The sequence below is a fragment of the Geotrypetes seraphini genome, chromosome 1 (genome assembly GCF_902459505.1).
Source record: "Geotrypetes seraphini chromosome 1, aGeoSer1.1, whole genome shotgun sequence".
In the NCBI taxonomy this organism is placed as follows: Eukaryota; Metazoa; Chordata; class Amphibia; order Gymnophiona; family Dermophiidae; genus Geotrypetes; species Geotrypetes seraphini.
This window is the reverse complement of record NC_047084.1, coordinates 485,870,929-485,885,971: the sequence shown is the minus strand read 5'-3', so window position 1 is coordinate 485,885,971 and position 15,043 is coordinate 485,870,929. Positions and strand designations below refer to the sequence as shown.

The following is a 15,043-nucleotide window of genomic DNA, read 5'->3' as shown; positions in this document are numbered from 1 at the left end:
TTAACAGCTCAACAACACTTCAATCTTGTTCCTAATTATTTTTTGGAAAGTTTAAGTACATAATGCTATTTATTAATCTAGCCATGATACATTACATTTATCATAACATAACATAAGCTAAACCTTACCTATCAGCCATTTGTACAGGTTTTCAGAGAAGAGATGGCCATTTTAATGTATTCTCTGCTGTATTACCTACTCTATCCAATTTAACGACATCAAGAAAGAATAAGATTAGTTTTGTTCTCTGCTCTAGGCAAATATGCAAATAGTTTGCTTTTTAATTTTTACCCAACTATGTGAAGTCTGATTTACTGCAACTATTTACAGTATTCTAATTATAATGAGTTTTGAGCCATTTAACTTGGAAGAGGACATCAAATTACCAACATGAGAATCATAGTTAAGCAAAACATTTGTCATGCCGGACATTTCTTCCGCATTTGATACTTTGAACAAGCTCCTTCTCTAATCATGTTTATTTATTTCATTAAAAAAATGTGTATACCGCCTAAACTCTAAGCGGTTTCCAAGTATAAAACATTTATAAAAATTACATTATCGGGGGGGCGTGGCCGTGCAGAGCGCAGGGAAGACGTGTTTCCCCTGAGCTCCGCTGTTCTCCCTCTGCACCGGCCCTTTTGAACGAAATTCTCTACTCGAAACTCCCCCAAAATACTCCACAACAAGCCAGCGATTATATGGACAAATTTGTCCACAAGGAAACCCCGGAGATGGCAACTAGAGGCGGCAGAAAGGAGCGCGAAAAACCGAAGTCGGGAGTGGGGGCCGAAGGCAAAATGGCGGGCGCCCCGGAAACCGCAGATGCCACGTGCGAGGACATGGTCGCACGAATTACGGAGGCGGTGGTTCTGGCACTGGGGACTAGGCTGGACCAGGTCACTGAATCCCTGGCAACACTCTCGGCCTCTGTGACAACCTTTAATAACCGGGTGACTGAGGTGGAACAACGAGTGAGCACTACTGAAGATTCCCTTACTATGGTGCAGGAAGAACTGCGCCAGCTCAAATGCACAGTCCAGAGCACATCAGACAAGTTGGAAGACCTGGAGAATCGCTCCAGGCGAAATAACTTACGTCTGGTAGGCATCCCAGAGACTGTGCTGGACTCTGACCTACATGCGGTGCTAGAGAAATGGCTAGCGGAGGAGCTGCTTCTATCCTCTACCTTCGGCCCGCTCAGGATTGAGAGGGCTCACAGACTGGGCAGAAAGCAGGAGGGGTCACCTAAACCCAGAATAGTGATCATACGCATTCTGAATTTCGCTCTTAAGGATTTACTGTTGAAGAACTTTAGACAACGGAAAGAACTCTTATTCCAGAACCATAGGATTCTGCTGTTTCAGGATTATTCGGCGCAGGTGGCAGCCCTGCGGAGAGGCTATTCACCCGTCTGCAAAATCTTGGTGGAAAAACAGTTGAGGTTTACTCTGCAATTTCCTGCCAAACTTCGGGTTCTTTACAATGGACAACCTGTAGTGTTTGACACGAGTGCGGCGGCCCGCACGCAGCTGAATGCCTGGTTTCCTGATTTGGCAGCTCGCACCTGAAGGGGCGCTCTGGTTCCTGGCGTCCATTGACTGGCGGCCCTAGGGCTGCTGAAGAACGGGTGAGCCCCTTTCCAGGGCTTTCAGTGGGACTTCCTTGATGTATGCTGTTTCTCTGGATCTAGGGCCTGTGAGACTATGTTCTTATGCTATGTGCTGGCTTATCGGCACTCACTGGATGGGTTTTTCCTAAGGGGTTCAAGGGCTGAACCTAGTGGGGGTACATGGGTTTGTTACACTTGGCTGGGTTGGGGTACAGACACACTTATAAGTTTAATTTCTGGTTTACTATGTTGTGCTTTTCAGCTGTGATTTCCTGGGGCAATGTTTTTCATGGGTCGGGGGAGGGGGACTGGGCCTCTGCAAGTCCCCATGTTGGAGTGGTGGTATCTGGCGGGGTGGGGTCGGGTGGGGATGGGGTTTGAGGGTTCCGGGAGGGGAGGGAAGGGGAGGGATGTGTGTGGTGCTGACGTGGACATGGATGAAAGAGGATTGGATGGCTGGTTGCTGGGGGGGGGGGCTGGGACTCCTGGCAACGGTTTCTTTTTCATGTGTATTGAAAGTGGACAGGAACTTTGTGTGGGATGTCCCCTAAGAGAGGAGTGCGCTGTGTGACGTGGAATGTCTCGGGTATTAATTCCCCTATTAAGAGGACTAAGATTTTACAACATTTAGCAAGACACCAGGCAGACATTGTGGGGTTACAAGAGACTAAACTTAGCGAAGAGGAACATGGTAAATTGAAAAGGTCGTGGGTAGGCCAGTGCTATTCAGCCTCTTCCCCTAAGGCAAAGGCCGGGGTGGCCTTGCTGATCCATAAAGCGATACCCTTTGAACATTCCCGAATTATTTCGGATCCAGAGGGTCACTATGTGATAGTTCAGGGCAAGCTATCCCATAGATCGGTGCTTTTGATATCAGTGTATGCTCCCAATAGTGCCCAACGAGCCTTTTACAAGAAACTTTTGGGGATTCTGATGTCCATCTCTCAGACGCCGGAGGTCCCTATGATATTCTTGGGGGACTTTAATTCTGTTTTGGATCCCGTATTGGATTCTGTCAGGGGAGACCTCCGGCCGTCGGGTAGATCTGACAATGGGCTATTGGCGTGGATGGATGCACTGAATTTGGTGGATGTTTGGAGAACTTTGCACCCTGATGAAAAGGACTACACACATTCTTCTAGAGCGCATGATTCTTCATCTAGAATTGATTTTATCTTTTTATCTCGCTCTTTCTTTTCAGAAGTATATACCTCAGAAATAGGTGCGCTGGTCATTTCTGACCACACTCCGGTGTGGATGGATGTGAACCTGACAGGGGGCCAACAGGGTGGAGGGGGTAAATGGAGATTTCCAGTAGCATTGTACTCAGACCCTGAATTTAAAACTTTCCTTGAACAACAGTGGCGCGATTATGCAGAATTCAATGGGGAGCATATTGGGGATGGATGTCTTTTCTGGGAAACAGCTAAGGCGGTGCTTAGGGGTGCGGTGCTAGCTTACTGTGCTCGTAAAAAGAAGATGCTGGCGGCCAGGATTCTGGCCCTTGAGCGCAAGGTTAGGGAGCGCAGGCTTTTAGCCCTGCGGTCCCCTACGGGATCCCATAAACGGGAATTTCAAATGGCGCAGTCGGCGCTCCATGCCCTCTTACATGAACGTGCCCAAAAGACCCTCTTTTACTATAAGTATAGGTTACATCGCTTTGGCAACAAGCCGGGTAGAATGCTGGCTCAGTTGACTAGGGCGCGGAGGGGATCCTCCTCCATTACCTCTCTCAGAGATGCAGGGGGGCGACTAGTGACAGCACAATCTCACTTAGAACGGCTTTTCGTTACATTTTATAGCACCCTTTACTCGGCGGAGGTGGTGGATAGGGATGTTCCGATTCAAGACTACTTAGATTCTCTCCCTCTGCCGAGCCTTTCAGTGGAGGATAGAGACAGATTGGCCACCACAATTACCCGGGAGGAGGTATTGGGGGTACTAAAGACTCTCCCTCTCTGTAAGTCCCCAGGCCCGGACGGCTATAGTGGGGAGTTTTATAGGATACTGCAAGGCTACGTGGCGGACCCGCTGAGAAACTATTTTCAACAGTCAGTGGACGGGGGACAGTTCCCGGTGGGGTCCAATCGGGCGTTGATAACAGTTCTACCTAAACCTGGCAAGGACCCGCTTCTGGTGGAATCTTACCGCCCCATTTCACTTATCAACGTTGACTTAAAAATTTTGGCCCGAATATTGGCTAATAGACTGGCCCCTTTGGTTCCCTCATTGGTAGGGGTGGAACAGGCGGGTTTTGTGAAGGGGAGACAGGCGGGTCATAATGTCCGTAAGCTCTTGATTGCATTGGCCCATTGCGCTTCCCAGAAACAACGAGCTTTAGCCATTAGTTTTGACTCCGAAAAGGCCTTTGATCGGGTGGAGTGGGCCTTTCTGTTCCCATTGTTGCAACGATATGGGATTGGGGGGTTTTTTATGGGAGCTTTACAAGCATTGTATTCCAATCCGGAAGCTGCGGTGCTGGTTAATGGGCAACCGTCTTCGGTTTTTTCCCTACGGCGAGGCACTAGGCAGGGCTGCCCTTTGTCCCCCTTACTCTACATCTTATTTCTAGAACCTCTATTATTGGGTATCCGCACCCATCCTTCGATTGTGGGTGTGGAGACGAGGGGCTCATCCTTGAGATGCATGGCCTTCGCGGATGATATCATGGTCCTCCTCACTGATCCGGTTGCACATCTTTCTCCTTTGTTGGAGCTGTTTGATACGTTTGGAGCTTTATCGGGTCTGAAGCTTAATGTATCTAAATCTGAGGCTTTACCTATCCATCTAAATATCGCGCATAATTGGTCAGATTTCCCCATGAAGGAGGCCTCCCTACAGGTGAAATATCTGGGAGTCTTCATTCCTGCGTCTTTATCACGCCTCTATGAGATAAATGTTCGACCCATGATTCGGCGGTCTATTGAAAGCCTCCGCCTATGGGGAGCTTTGCCGGTCTCCCTGGCAGGTCGGATTTTTTTATATAACATGATGATAGTGCCGTGCTGGCTGTACCTGCTACAGACTTTGCCAATTTGGTTGCGCCGGGCGGATCTAGACGAGTTGTATGGTGCCCTGCGGATATTTTTGTGGAGGGGGCGGCGGCCCCGACTGCCCATGAGTGTATTGATGCTACCGGAGGCGCAGGGAGGGTTTGGCCTTTTGGACTTAAGAGCTTACAACCTAGCGTGTGGTATGAGACTTGTCCGAGATTGGTGTTTAGAGAGTTCCTCCTTCCTGACTTTTTCAGTTGAACGGGACTTTTTGTATCCGGTCTCCGGGCTGTTCTTGCTACATGCCACATCGGCCCAGCTGGACCCATTACAACGGGGACACGTGGTATGGGCCTATATGAGACTCATCTGGAAACTGCTTTGTAAACGTCTGAGTGTACCTTATGATGCCTCTCCAATGTTACCAATTACGGGGAACCCCCTGTTTAGCCCGGGTAGTGACAATCGGGTCTTTCGACTTTGGCATTCGCGGGGAATTCGCAGAGTGGGGGATGTTCTTGACGACCATGGAGTTATTATATCCGCCGAGGGACTGGCGTCCTTATATGGGTTGGACCGAGTAGATACGTTTAGCTATGGGCAGCTTCGTCACTATATTGCTGGGCTTAAGGGGGCAGACCGAAGTGCTGTGGCGGCGAAGAGGCTGGGTCACAGCCTGGCATTGGGGGAGGATTCTGCTCCGCGCCTCCGTTTTTATGTTATTGAGCTGGGGCTGTTCTTGTTATCGGACAGGGCTGACTTCCTGGCTAGGGCATGGAGTGCTGACCTGAGCTGCATTATTACACCCACTATGCTTTCCCATTGTTTTGGTTTCCTCCGCTCCCTTTCTTGCAATATGATACACAGAGAACAGGAATATAAATTCTTTCAGCGAATGTACATCTCTCCTCGGAGAGCCTGCAGAGCTGGCTTTGCGGAGCATGAGCGCTGTCCCAAATGCTCAATGACTCCTGCTACCCTGGGACATATGTTTTGGGGATGTCCTCTCATACAGGTTTTTTGGAAGCGAGTGTGGGTTTTCTTGTCTTCCATCTCCCCCACGCTCCCAACGTGTACCCCGGAGGTGGCGCTGTTCTATGATGGAGCGGCTCTCTCCAATTGCTCTGGGGGACAAAAATTGTTGGTGTTTAAGGCTTTACTCCTGGCCAAGAGGACCATCCTAATATTTTGGCGGGCCTCTTCTATCCCATCTTTTCCCCAATGGCAGGGGTCCCTATTCGAATTGGCGCTGGTAGAGCGTAGGATGACGGGGTCCCATGATGAGGGCAGATGGGCCAAATTTCAGGATGTGTGGGAGGGGTACTGGATGTCCCTCCCTCATAGGGAACGAAGTATATTATTGAATAACTAATTGATGGGACAGTGAGGTCTGGATGGGGGTCCGTGAGCTCTGTCCTTCACGGTGTATGTGCTGGGACGTTTGTCCTGATCTCTTCACTCTGGGAGTTCATTACCGAGGGATTTCTTCTTCTTGTTTTCTTTCGCACTCTCTTTCTTATTCATTTTCTTATTCTCTTTCTTTTTCTACTTCATTTGGTATATCCTTATACTGAGTGTTATGCACCACACGGGTCTGGGTTTGGGTTGGGGTTAGGGGGTTTTGGGGGGGGGGGGCTGGGGGGTGAAGGAGTTAACGGGAGGTCCACATGGTGGGTGGTTTAGGGTTAATAGTAAAATGCTGTATTGGGCTGTTTTGATGGTATGTATACCTGTATTGGCGGTGATTCTCTGGTTTAGTTTATGTGTTGGTGTTGCTGCTATATACAAGCTTGATGTTGTAATGTTTGATCTTCTTTATGCCCAATAAATAAATATTATATGAAAAAAAAAAAAATTACATTATCAACATAAAATCCTATTGTAACCATGGGTTACAAAAATAAGTTTGAAATAGAAGTTTTTATTTTGAAGTGAAAAGTTTTGTTTGTTAGCTGGGTAATTAAATGCTGTATTTGCCTGCCTGAGAGTGAAAATTCTGGAATGTTTATGTCTGCATCAGGTCGGATGAGATCACGGAGCAGTGAGCAGGGCAGGTCAGGATTCTATAACTGCCAGAGAAGGATTCTATAACTGCCCGAGAGAGAAAAAAAAGTTGGGAAGAGTTCAGTTTGAAAGACAGTTTGTTTGAGAATAGTTTAAAATACATCAGGGTTGGAAAAGTTAGAGAATTTCAATTATTTTTTCTTTTCTATGGTGTAGTTAGAGAAAATTAAAGCAACAAACATATTTCTCAAGGTGTTAGGGTTTTGCTCCCTTTGATTTCTTTAAGTTAGGAAGTAGGTTTGCTGTTGATCAAAACGGAATCCCAAAAGAAGAAAAAAAGAAGCGCTGGTACCTAACGGCTGTGTAAAATAAGTCCTGTAAGAAAATTTTACATTTGAAATCTGTGAGAAAAATCTTTTGAAAGGACAAAATTCTATGATGAAAAGTTTATTTGGGATTTTATGTTAAAGTTATTTGGATATATATCTTTTAGAATTGTAATAATAAAATAACAAAAAAACTCTTATTTCTTGTAAATTCTTTTTAAAAAGGTAATTTTAGATTTTATGTTTAACTTTTCCCTCTTAAGAGACTGCAACTAGGGAGTTTTAATAGAGGGAGGGGTTACACTAAGCACTGTTTCAATCATGCTAAACAAGATATCTAAATATCACATACGTCTTTCTCCGCTGCCTAAATATAGACAATTACAGACTGCTGGGTTCATAGGCATTGGAACGGGGGAAGCCACAGGGGCCGTGGCCTCCCCCAAAATTGCCAATTTTATGTGCCATTTTTATCCCTGGTGGTCCAGAGGTGCAGTGGGCAGGAGCGAGCTTTCCTGCTTCTGTCCTGCTGCTAACTGGCTGATCACAGCTGGTTTCTTCTACCGCTGAGAATTCACGGGAGCCAGTCACAGAAGCCGCTGGACGCTGAGCAAGAGCATCAAAGCGCGCTCCCGCTCATTGCCGCTCAGCGGCAGAATAAACCAGCTGTGACCGGCCGGTTAGCAGCGGGATAGGAGCAGGAAAGCTCACTCCTGCCCGCTGCACCTCTGGACCACCAGGCCAGAGGAGGTAGGAGGTCAGGGCAGGGTGCAGAGAGAGAGAGATGGGTGGGGAGGAAAGGGGCTGGGTGCAGTATCTGATGGGTGGGGAGGGGGTGGCTGGGTGCAGAGCCTGGTGGGGAGAGGCTGGGTGAAGGATGCAGGGGAGTTGGGAAGGCAGAGAGGACAGATGCTCAGAGGGTTGGGAAAGACAGATACTGCATGTACTGGGAGAGGGTTGGGAAGGACAAATGTACGGGTGGGGGTTAGGAAAGGAGGAAAAGAGAGATGCTGCACAGGTGGAGTATTGGAAGGGAGAGAAAGAAATGCTGCTGGTAGGGGAGGGAAAAGGAACGGAGAATTGTTGGATATAGGTGTGAGGTGTGAGAGGGAAAGAGAGAATGATGTAAATGGGTAAAGGACGAAAGAGGGAGAATTTTTGGACATGTTAGTGGTAGAGAGGAGGGAGGGAGAAATGTTACACTGGGAGGGAGGAGAGATGAGCCAAACAAGGAAGAGATGACAGACCATTGGAATGGTCCTAGTCCCTGGATTCGCCGGCAGTTTCCCATCCCTCCCTCCCATCCCTTGTGTAGCAGAACTCTTGGAAGAGCACCCCCTCCCCCTCACCAGCACCCACACCTGCCACGCAGCCGAATCCACATCCTTCCCTCCCTCCCTCTCTCCCATCGGAACCTGGCCACGATCAGTTGATGGGTGGACGGAAGGGAGGGAGAGAGAGGCCCTGCCAGTTCAGCTAATTGTAGCAGGGGAATCCCCAATCAGCTGAGCCAGCAGGATTCCCTGAAGCCTTGGTTTCAGGGAGTTCTGCCGGCTCAGGTGATTGGGGATTCCTGTGCCAAGATAAGCTGATCGCAGGCTGTGGAAGGGATCCCCCGGCAAAGACAGGCACCAGAAATGAAGGCCAGGGTTTTCCGGGCCTACATTTCTGGGGCCTGTCTTTGTGTAATCATGCCTACAAAGGCACTTGAGGCGCAATTCTTTAACTAGCGCTGTCACATGATTAATACATGATCAGCGGCCACCAACATGGGACCAGTTAGAAAATCCTTGGGTTTATGTTCCCACATCCCTTTAACTGATCAATGTAACTCTTGCAGTTTCCATCCTAAACCATGTTTCCACTAGTGACTACTGACAGCTACATACGTCACTGGCTGTTAGTCACTAACAGTGGTAACTGCCAATGTTGCTAAAAAGACAATAATACTCAGTTATACTAACAATAACTGTCCTAATAACTACCTTCATTCTGTATAGAAAGTTTCAACAAATTGCTTCGGATTTCAAGACCCTTCTCCACCCCCCCATTTGACCTCTTCCCGAACCACTGGTTATGAACCATGTTTTAAATCAACACCTTCAAAGCAGGTTTCCAGTGTTGATATGTCTCCATCAGTCTCCTCAGTAGAGACCAATGTAAAGAAATCATTTAGTTTTTCTGCTATTACCACTTATCTTTCCTGAGCATTTCTTTCATCCCTTGGTTGCTCAGCAATCCAATCGTTTCCCTCAGATGGAAATAAAGCTTTATATCCACTGCCGATTAGCTTTAAAATTAGTTTCAGTTTTAATGCCCTTACCTGATACAGTATTTCCAAAGTGACAGGGTAGAACAGGTTTTCAACAATAATTCTGATAACAGGGCTCTGGCCAGGTAGTAGGGAGCCCTCACTGGAAAGGCTTCCAGGATGCAGAGAATTCACTGCATGCAGGGCAGCTTGGGCTCTCTGGGAACAAAAAAAGGACAAAAGTAAGAAGGTGTACATAACTGAGCACAAATAGTATTAAATATTTTCTCATTATAAAGAGAAAAAGAATTACCACACACTAAACAATTTCGGGACTTATCATACCAATTCAATAGCTCTACTATACTAGAATATATTTTATAAACACAAAGAGCTATATCACAATATCAAGAACTTTTTGGCCAGTATATGGACAGTACTGCAATAGAGTAGTTTTGATATGAACTTTTATTGGGTTGGTTGGGTAGGCTGTTAAGGTTTTAGTAAGTTATTTATGTGTATATTTATATGATATGAAGTATTAACACATGTGTGGGGTAAAAATTTTTTTTAAAACAAACAGTATAAAATAAAAAGAAGTGATTAATGAATGTGTGGGGATTTTAGTTTATAAATATGTCACAAATATAGCTCTTTGTGTTTGAAAATGAATTAGGGAAAACTAACTACAGAAGCTTTATAGCCATTCTGAGGGTAACTTTACAAGTGGTCGGATGGCTTGAGAGGGCAAAAAGGTGTCTATTTGCAGCCTCTCTCACAAAGAAACAAACCTCTATGGCAGGGGTGTCAAAGTCCCTCCTCGAGCGCCGCAATCCAGTCGGGTTTTCAGGATTTCCCCAATTAATATGCATGAGATCTATTTGCATGCACTGCTTTCATTATATGCTGATAGATCTCATGCATATTCATTGGGGAAATCCTGAAAACCCAACTGGATTGCAGCCCTCGAGGAGGGACTTTGACACCCCTGCTCTATGGGGTTCATTTTCAAAAAAAGAAAAATGTCCAAAATGTGGCCTAAAGGGGCAAATGGACATTTTTCTTGCCAAACCCTTCCCAATTCGGCAGTGGCGTACCTAGCATATGTGAATAAAACTCTTTCAATTGGAGACTGTTATAGTAGAAAGATGTTACAGTTGTACAATTATGCAGAAATAATGTGAAGCCAGTGGAGCTCAATGTTTGCTCAAAAGGAAGGAAAAAGCCTCAGAACGGGCCCCCCCACCACCACAAAGGTGGATATAAAGGTGGTTGAGCGGTAACCTCACAGGCAAAACCTGAGCCAGCTCCAGAAGCAGTTGGGGCACCAGCCTCAGAGTACATACCAGCTCCCAACCCAGCAAGCCAGAGCCAGTCAGCCGGTTGCAAGTCACAGATTGCCAGCCCAAAGAATTAAGAAGCCACAGTCTACCTCCTGGCTACCAGACCAGGCAGAGACTGATCGGTCGGGTCACACCCTGATGTAGCCTGTCGGTGAAATGCTGGCCTCCGTTGATGTGCCGATCAGCATTAAGATAAGTGGGATTTGTTCCTCTGTCAAAAAATCTCGTGTATGTGAAGCACAGTTTTTGCCCAAGTGTTTTAGTGCTCATTTTCAAACGAAGGTTTTGCCTGTGAGGTTAATGTAATGTAATGTAATTTATTATTATTTTTTTTTATTTCTTATATACCGCTAAACTCCGTTAGGATTCTAAGCGGTTTACAGAAAAATAGACAATAGGGTGCATTAAAATTATAAGTAAAATAGGTACTTAGAAATTCCCTTAGAATTAGAAGTTACTCTAACCACCTTTGTGGTGGTGGGGGGGCCCGTTCTGAGGCTTTTTCCTTCCTTTTGAGCAAACATTGAGCTCCACTGGCTTCACATTATTTCTGCATAATTGTACAACTGTAACATCTTTCTACTATAACAGTCTCCAATTGAAAGAGTTTTATTCATATACATTGGTTTTCAATATATCTGTGTTGGTTACTGCTAGTACCTAGCATATGTGGCACCCGAGGCCCATCATTTTTTGACACCCCCCCATCTGTATGAAAAACATTATTTTTAGTAACAATCCACACGTCACACAAGAGTGTACCTAGGAAAAGACAGCATCTTACATACTGCAGTGAGCAGTACGTCAATAAACCCATTGTAAAACTAAACAAGCCAGACTAGTTCAGATCAATCCTACACAGTCAATCCTAACAGAAAACCATGTCTTTTTGAACACAGAACACAGAAAACACCTTCGCCTAGTATGGATTGTCATCACAAACTAACCCCTCCCCCTTTTACAAAACTGTAGTGTGGTTTTTAGCCATGGTGGTAACAGCTCAGATGCCAACGCTAAAAAAACGCTCTACAGTTTTGTAAATGGGGAGATAGAATAAAAATACGTAGACAAAGATTAAACTGAAGCACCAAGAAGCTGGACTCTGCATACAATGCAACATCACAGAAACAGCAATGCATCTCCCCTAAAGCAAAAAAAAAATAATAAATAGAATTTTTTTCTACCTTGTCTTTTCTGGTTTCTACTTTCCTCATCTTCCTGCCACTCTCTTCCTTTCATCCTCTGTCTACCCTCTCTCTCTGCCCCTTCTATATGGCATCTTCTCTCCTTCTATTCACCTTCCAGAATCTTTATGCCTCCCCCTTCCATCTCTCCCACACCCCCATGGTCTGGCATTTCACTCTCTCCTCTCCCTTCCCCCCACTTCCATCAGCATCTGCCCACTTTCTCACCCTTCACACTTCCATACCACCCTGACCCCCTTTCTCACCCTTCAACATGCTTCCATACCACCCTGACCCCCTTTCTCTCCCTTCACTACCCTTCCATACCATCCTGACCCCCTTTCTCACCTTTCACACTTCCATACCACCCTGACCACCTTTCTCACCCTTCACCATGCTTCCATATCACCCTGACCCCCTTTCTCACCCTCCACACCGTTCCATACCACCCTGACCCTCTTTCTCTCCCTTCATCACCCTTCCATACCATCCTGACCCCCTTTTTCACCCTTCACCACGCTTCCATACCACCCTGACCCCCTTTATCTCCTTCCACCACCCTACTATGCTTCTTTCTCTCTCCATCGAAATCAGCAAGGTCCCATGATGACTACTGCTGCCTCTGCTCCGGAAGAGGTAAGTGACGTTGGAGGGGGGCTGGGCCGGCAGACGCAGGGAGTTGCGGCAAGGTCCCGTGATGACTGCAGCTGCTGGTCCACCCCCTTCCAACGTCACTTATCTCTTCCAAAGCAGCAGCAGTAGTCGTCATCGCAGGACCTTCGTGCACTTCAGCGCGGCTGCCGTATTTATGCTCTGGAATAAATACAGCAACTGCGCTGAGGTGCCGTTTTCAGCAGCGAGCTTCTGGACCCGGCCGGCTGTGCACCCCCTTGGAGCATGCACCCGGGGCAGTCCGTCCTCCCCCTTGGTATGCCTCTGCAATTCGGTATTTTTGAAACCCATGTTCTAGAAGGATTTCTATGGTGGTTGTCTGCAGTGTCTCTAAACCTAGAGGTGTAGTTTGGGCTCATGATTTAGACGTTTTCTTGCAATAATCAAACATTTTAGAAAACGTCCAAGGCACAATTTGGACATTTGAGGCTAGACCTGTTTTAACAACAAATAAGTACCTAAAAGGTAACCTGACTAGATGACCACTGAAAGGATGAAGGCATGCCCCCCCCAAAAAAAAAATACAATTTCCCCAGTGGCCACTGATCCCCTCCCACCCCCTAAAGATGTGAATGAAACAGGATATATTAGTCTATATAGCTTCAGATGTTATGACCAGTCGTAGTAGAGCAGCAAGAATGTTCCTGCCATAATCCACCCAAATCCCACTCTACCTACATATATCAATTAAATATTGGGGAGCCAGCCCATAGATACCATCAGCCATATTTTAATCCTGGCCTCCATAAGTAACCAGTAACACAGTAAATAACAGCAGAAAAATACCCTTGTAGTCCATCCAGTCTGCTCAACAAGGTGACCACAGCCTCACCCACCACTCTATGTATGCTTGATTCACCCATTTTAAAATTCTGGTTCTAAAGTCACCACAGCAGCTCCTTCTAGCCTTGGGCAAATCACTTACCGTATATACTCGAATATAGGACGAGATTTTTGGGCCAAAAAAATGGCCCCAAAATTGGGGGTCTCGTCCTATATTCGGGTCATCACCCGACCCCCTCATGGACTGATGCAGGCCTCTGGTAGGCCGGGACAGAACGGATCCCTCCCATCCTGGCCAATACTAACAATTTTTTACCCCCTTCCCCCGTGTAACTCTTCTCGCATCCCTGGTGGTCCAGCAGTGTATGGGCAAGAGCGAACTTTCCACATTCCTGCCTTGCGCTGCGCCCCTCCATCTGTGCCCCTCCTTCTTACCCACCAATCTGTCCTGACCTTGTGCCGCTCGCTGAATGGCTGGCGCCAGTTCTCCCGAGTCCCGCCATTCAGGGAGTGGCGCAAAGCCGGGCAGGAGCTCGAGAAGTTCACTTTTGCATGCTGCTGGCCACGAGATTGGAGGGCGAGAAGGAGGGGCGCAGTGGAAGGTATGAGTGCGGAGAGTTCGCTCCTGCCCATACACCGCTGGACCACCAGGGATGCGAGAAGAGGTACATGGGGTGGGGGGGAGTAAAAAATTGTTAGTATCAGCCGGGACAGGAGATGGGAGTGATACCTCCTGTCCTGGCCTACCACTAGACCACCAGAGGGGGAAGAGGGTACAGGGCAGTAAACATAGAAACATGATGGCAGATAAAGGCTAAATGGCCCATCTAGTCTGCCCATCCGCAGTAACCATTATCTTTTTCTCTCTCAGATAGGTCCCACGTGTCTATCCCATGCCTTCTTGAATTCAGACACAGTTTCTGTCTCCACCACTTCTTCTGGGAGACTGTTCCATGCATCTACCACCCTTTCTGTAAAAAAATATTTCCTTAGCTTACTCCGGAGCCTATCACCTCTTAACTTCATTCTATGCCCTTTCATTGCAGAGTTTCCTTTCAAATGAAAGAGACTCGACTCATGCATATTTATATTACGTAGGTATTTAAACATCTCTATCATATCTCCCCTCTCTCGCCTTTCCTTCAAAGTAGACAGATTGAGATCTTTAAGTCTGTCCCCATACGCCTTATGATGAAGACCACATACCATTTTAGTAGCCTTCTTCTGGACTGACTCCATTCTTTTTTATATCTTTTTGAAGGTGCAGCCTCCAGAATTGTACATAATATTCTAAATGAGGTCTCACCAAAGTCTTATACAGGGGCAAGGTGCAGAGCCTGACAGGGAGGGGGGACAGGGTACAGAGCCTGGCAAGTAGTGAGGGGGGCTGGGTTCAGAGCCTGACAGAGAGAAGCTTGCTGCATAGCCTGGTAGGGAAGAGGGCTGGGTTCAGAGCCTTACAGTGCAGGGAGGGAAGGGGACTGGGTGCAGAACCTGGCAAGGAGGGGGGCTGAGTGTAATCTCGCAGGGGAGGGGACACAGGTGCAGACCCTGGCAGGGCATGGAACTTGAATATTAAGCCCCTGTCTTATATTCAAGTCAACCATTTTTCTTCCTTTTGGGGGGGAGAAATGGGGGTCTCAACTTATATTCGGATCAACTTATATTCGAGTATATACAGTAACTCTCCATTGCCCCACTCTGTTGGGCAGCAGCAAACCACTCCTGTATGATGCCAAGAACACCACCTAGGGATGGAAGCGGGGGTTCTTCATTGTGTGTGGTCACTAGCAGAGATTCAACTCAAGGGCATATCTGGATCTGGGTCTTGTTTGTTGAATTATGATCCCCTTATCCTGCACAACAAAAGATCTG

General features: G+C 46.9%; 1 protein-coding gene across 6 annotated transcripts in view; it reads right to left on the bottom strand.

Annotated features, from left to right (window-relative positions):
• The window catches only part of PTBP3 (polypyrimidine tract binding protein 3), a 255,937-nt gene that overhangs the window by 64,248 nt on the left and 176,646 nt on the right, over window positions 1-15,043 (bottom strand). For all 6 annotated transcript variants that reach the window (XM_033926068.1, XM_033926101.1, XM_033926075.1 and 3 more), the window contains one exon: window positions 9,259-9,405. In XM_033926068.1, coding sequence (XP_033781959.1) covers window positions 9,259-9,405 — 147 coding nt within the window. The remainder of the gene's footprint in view (window positions 1-9,258; window positions 9,406-15,043) is intronic.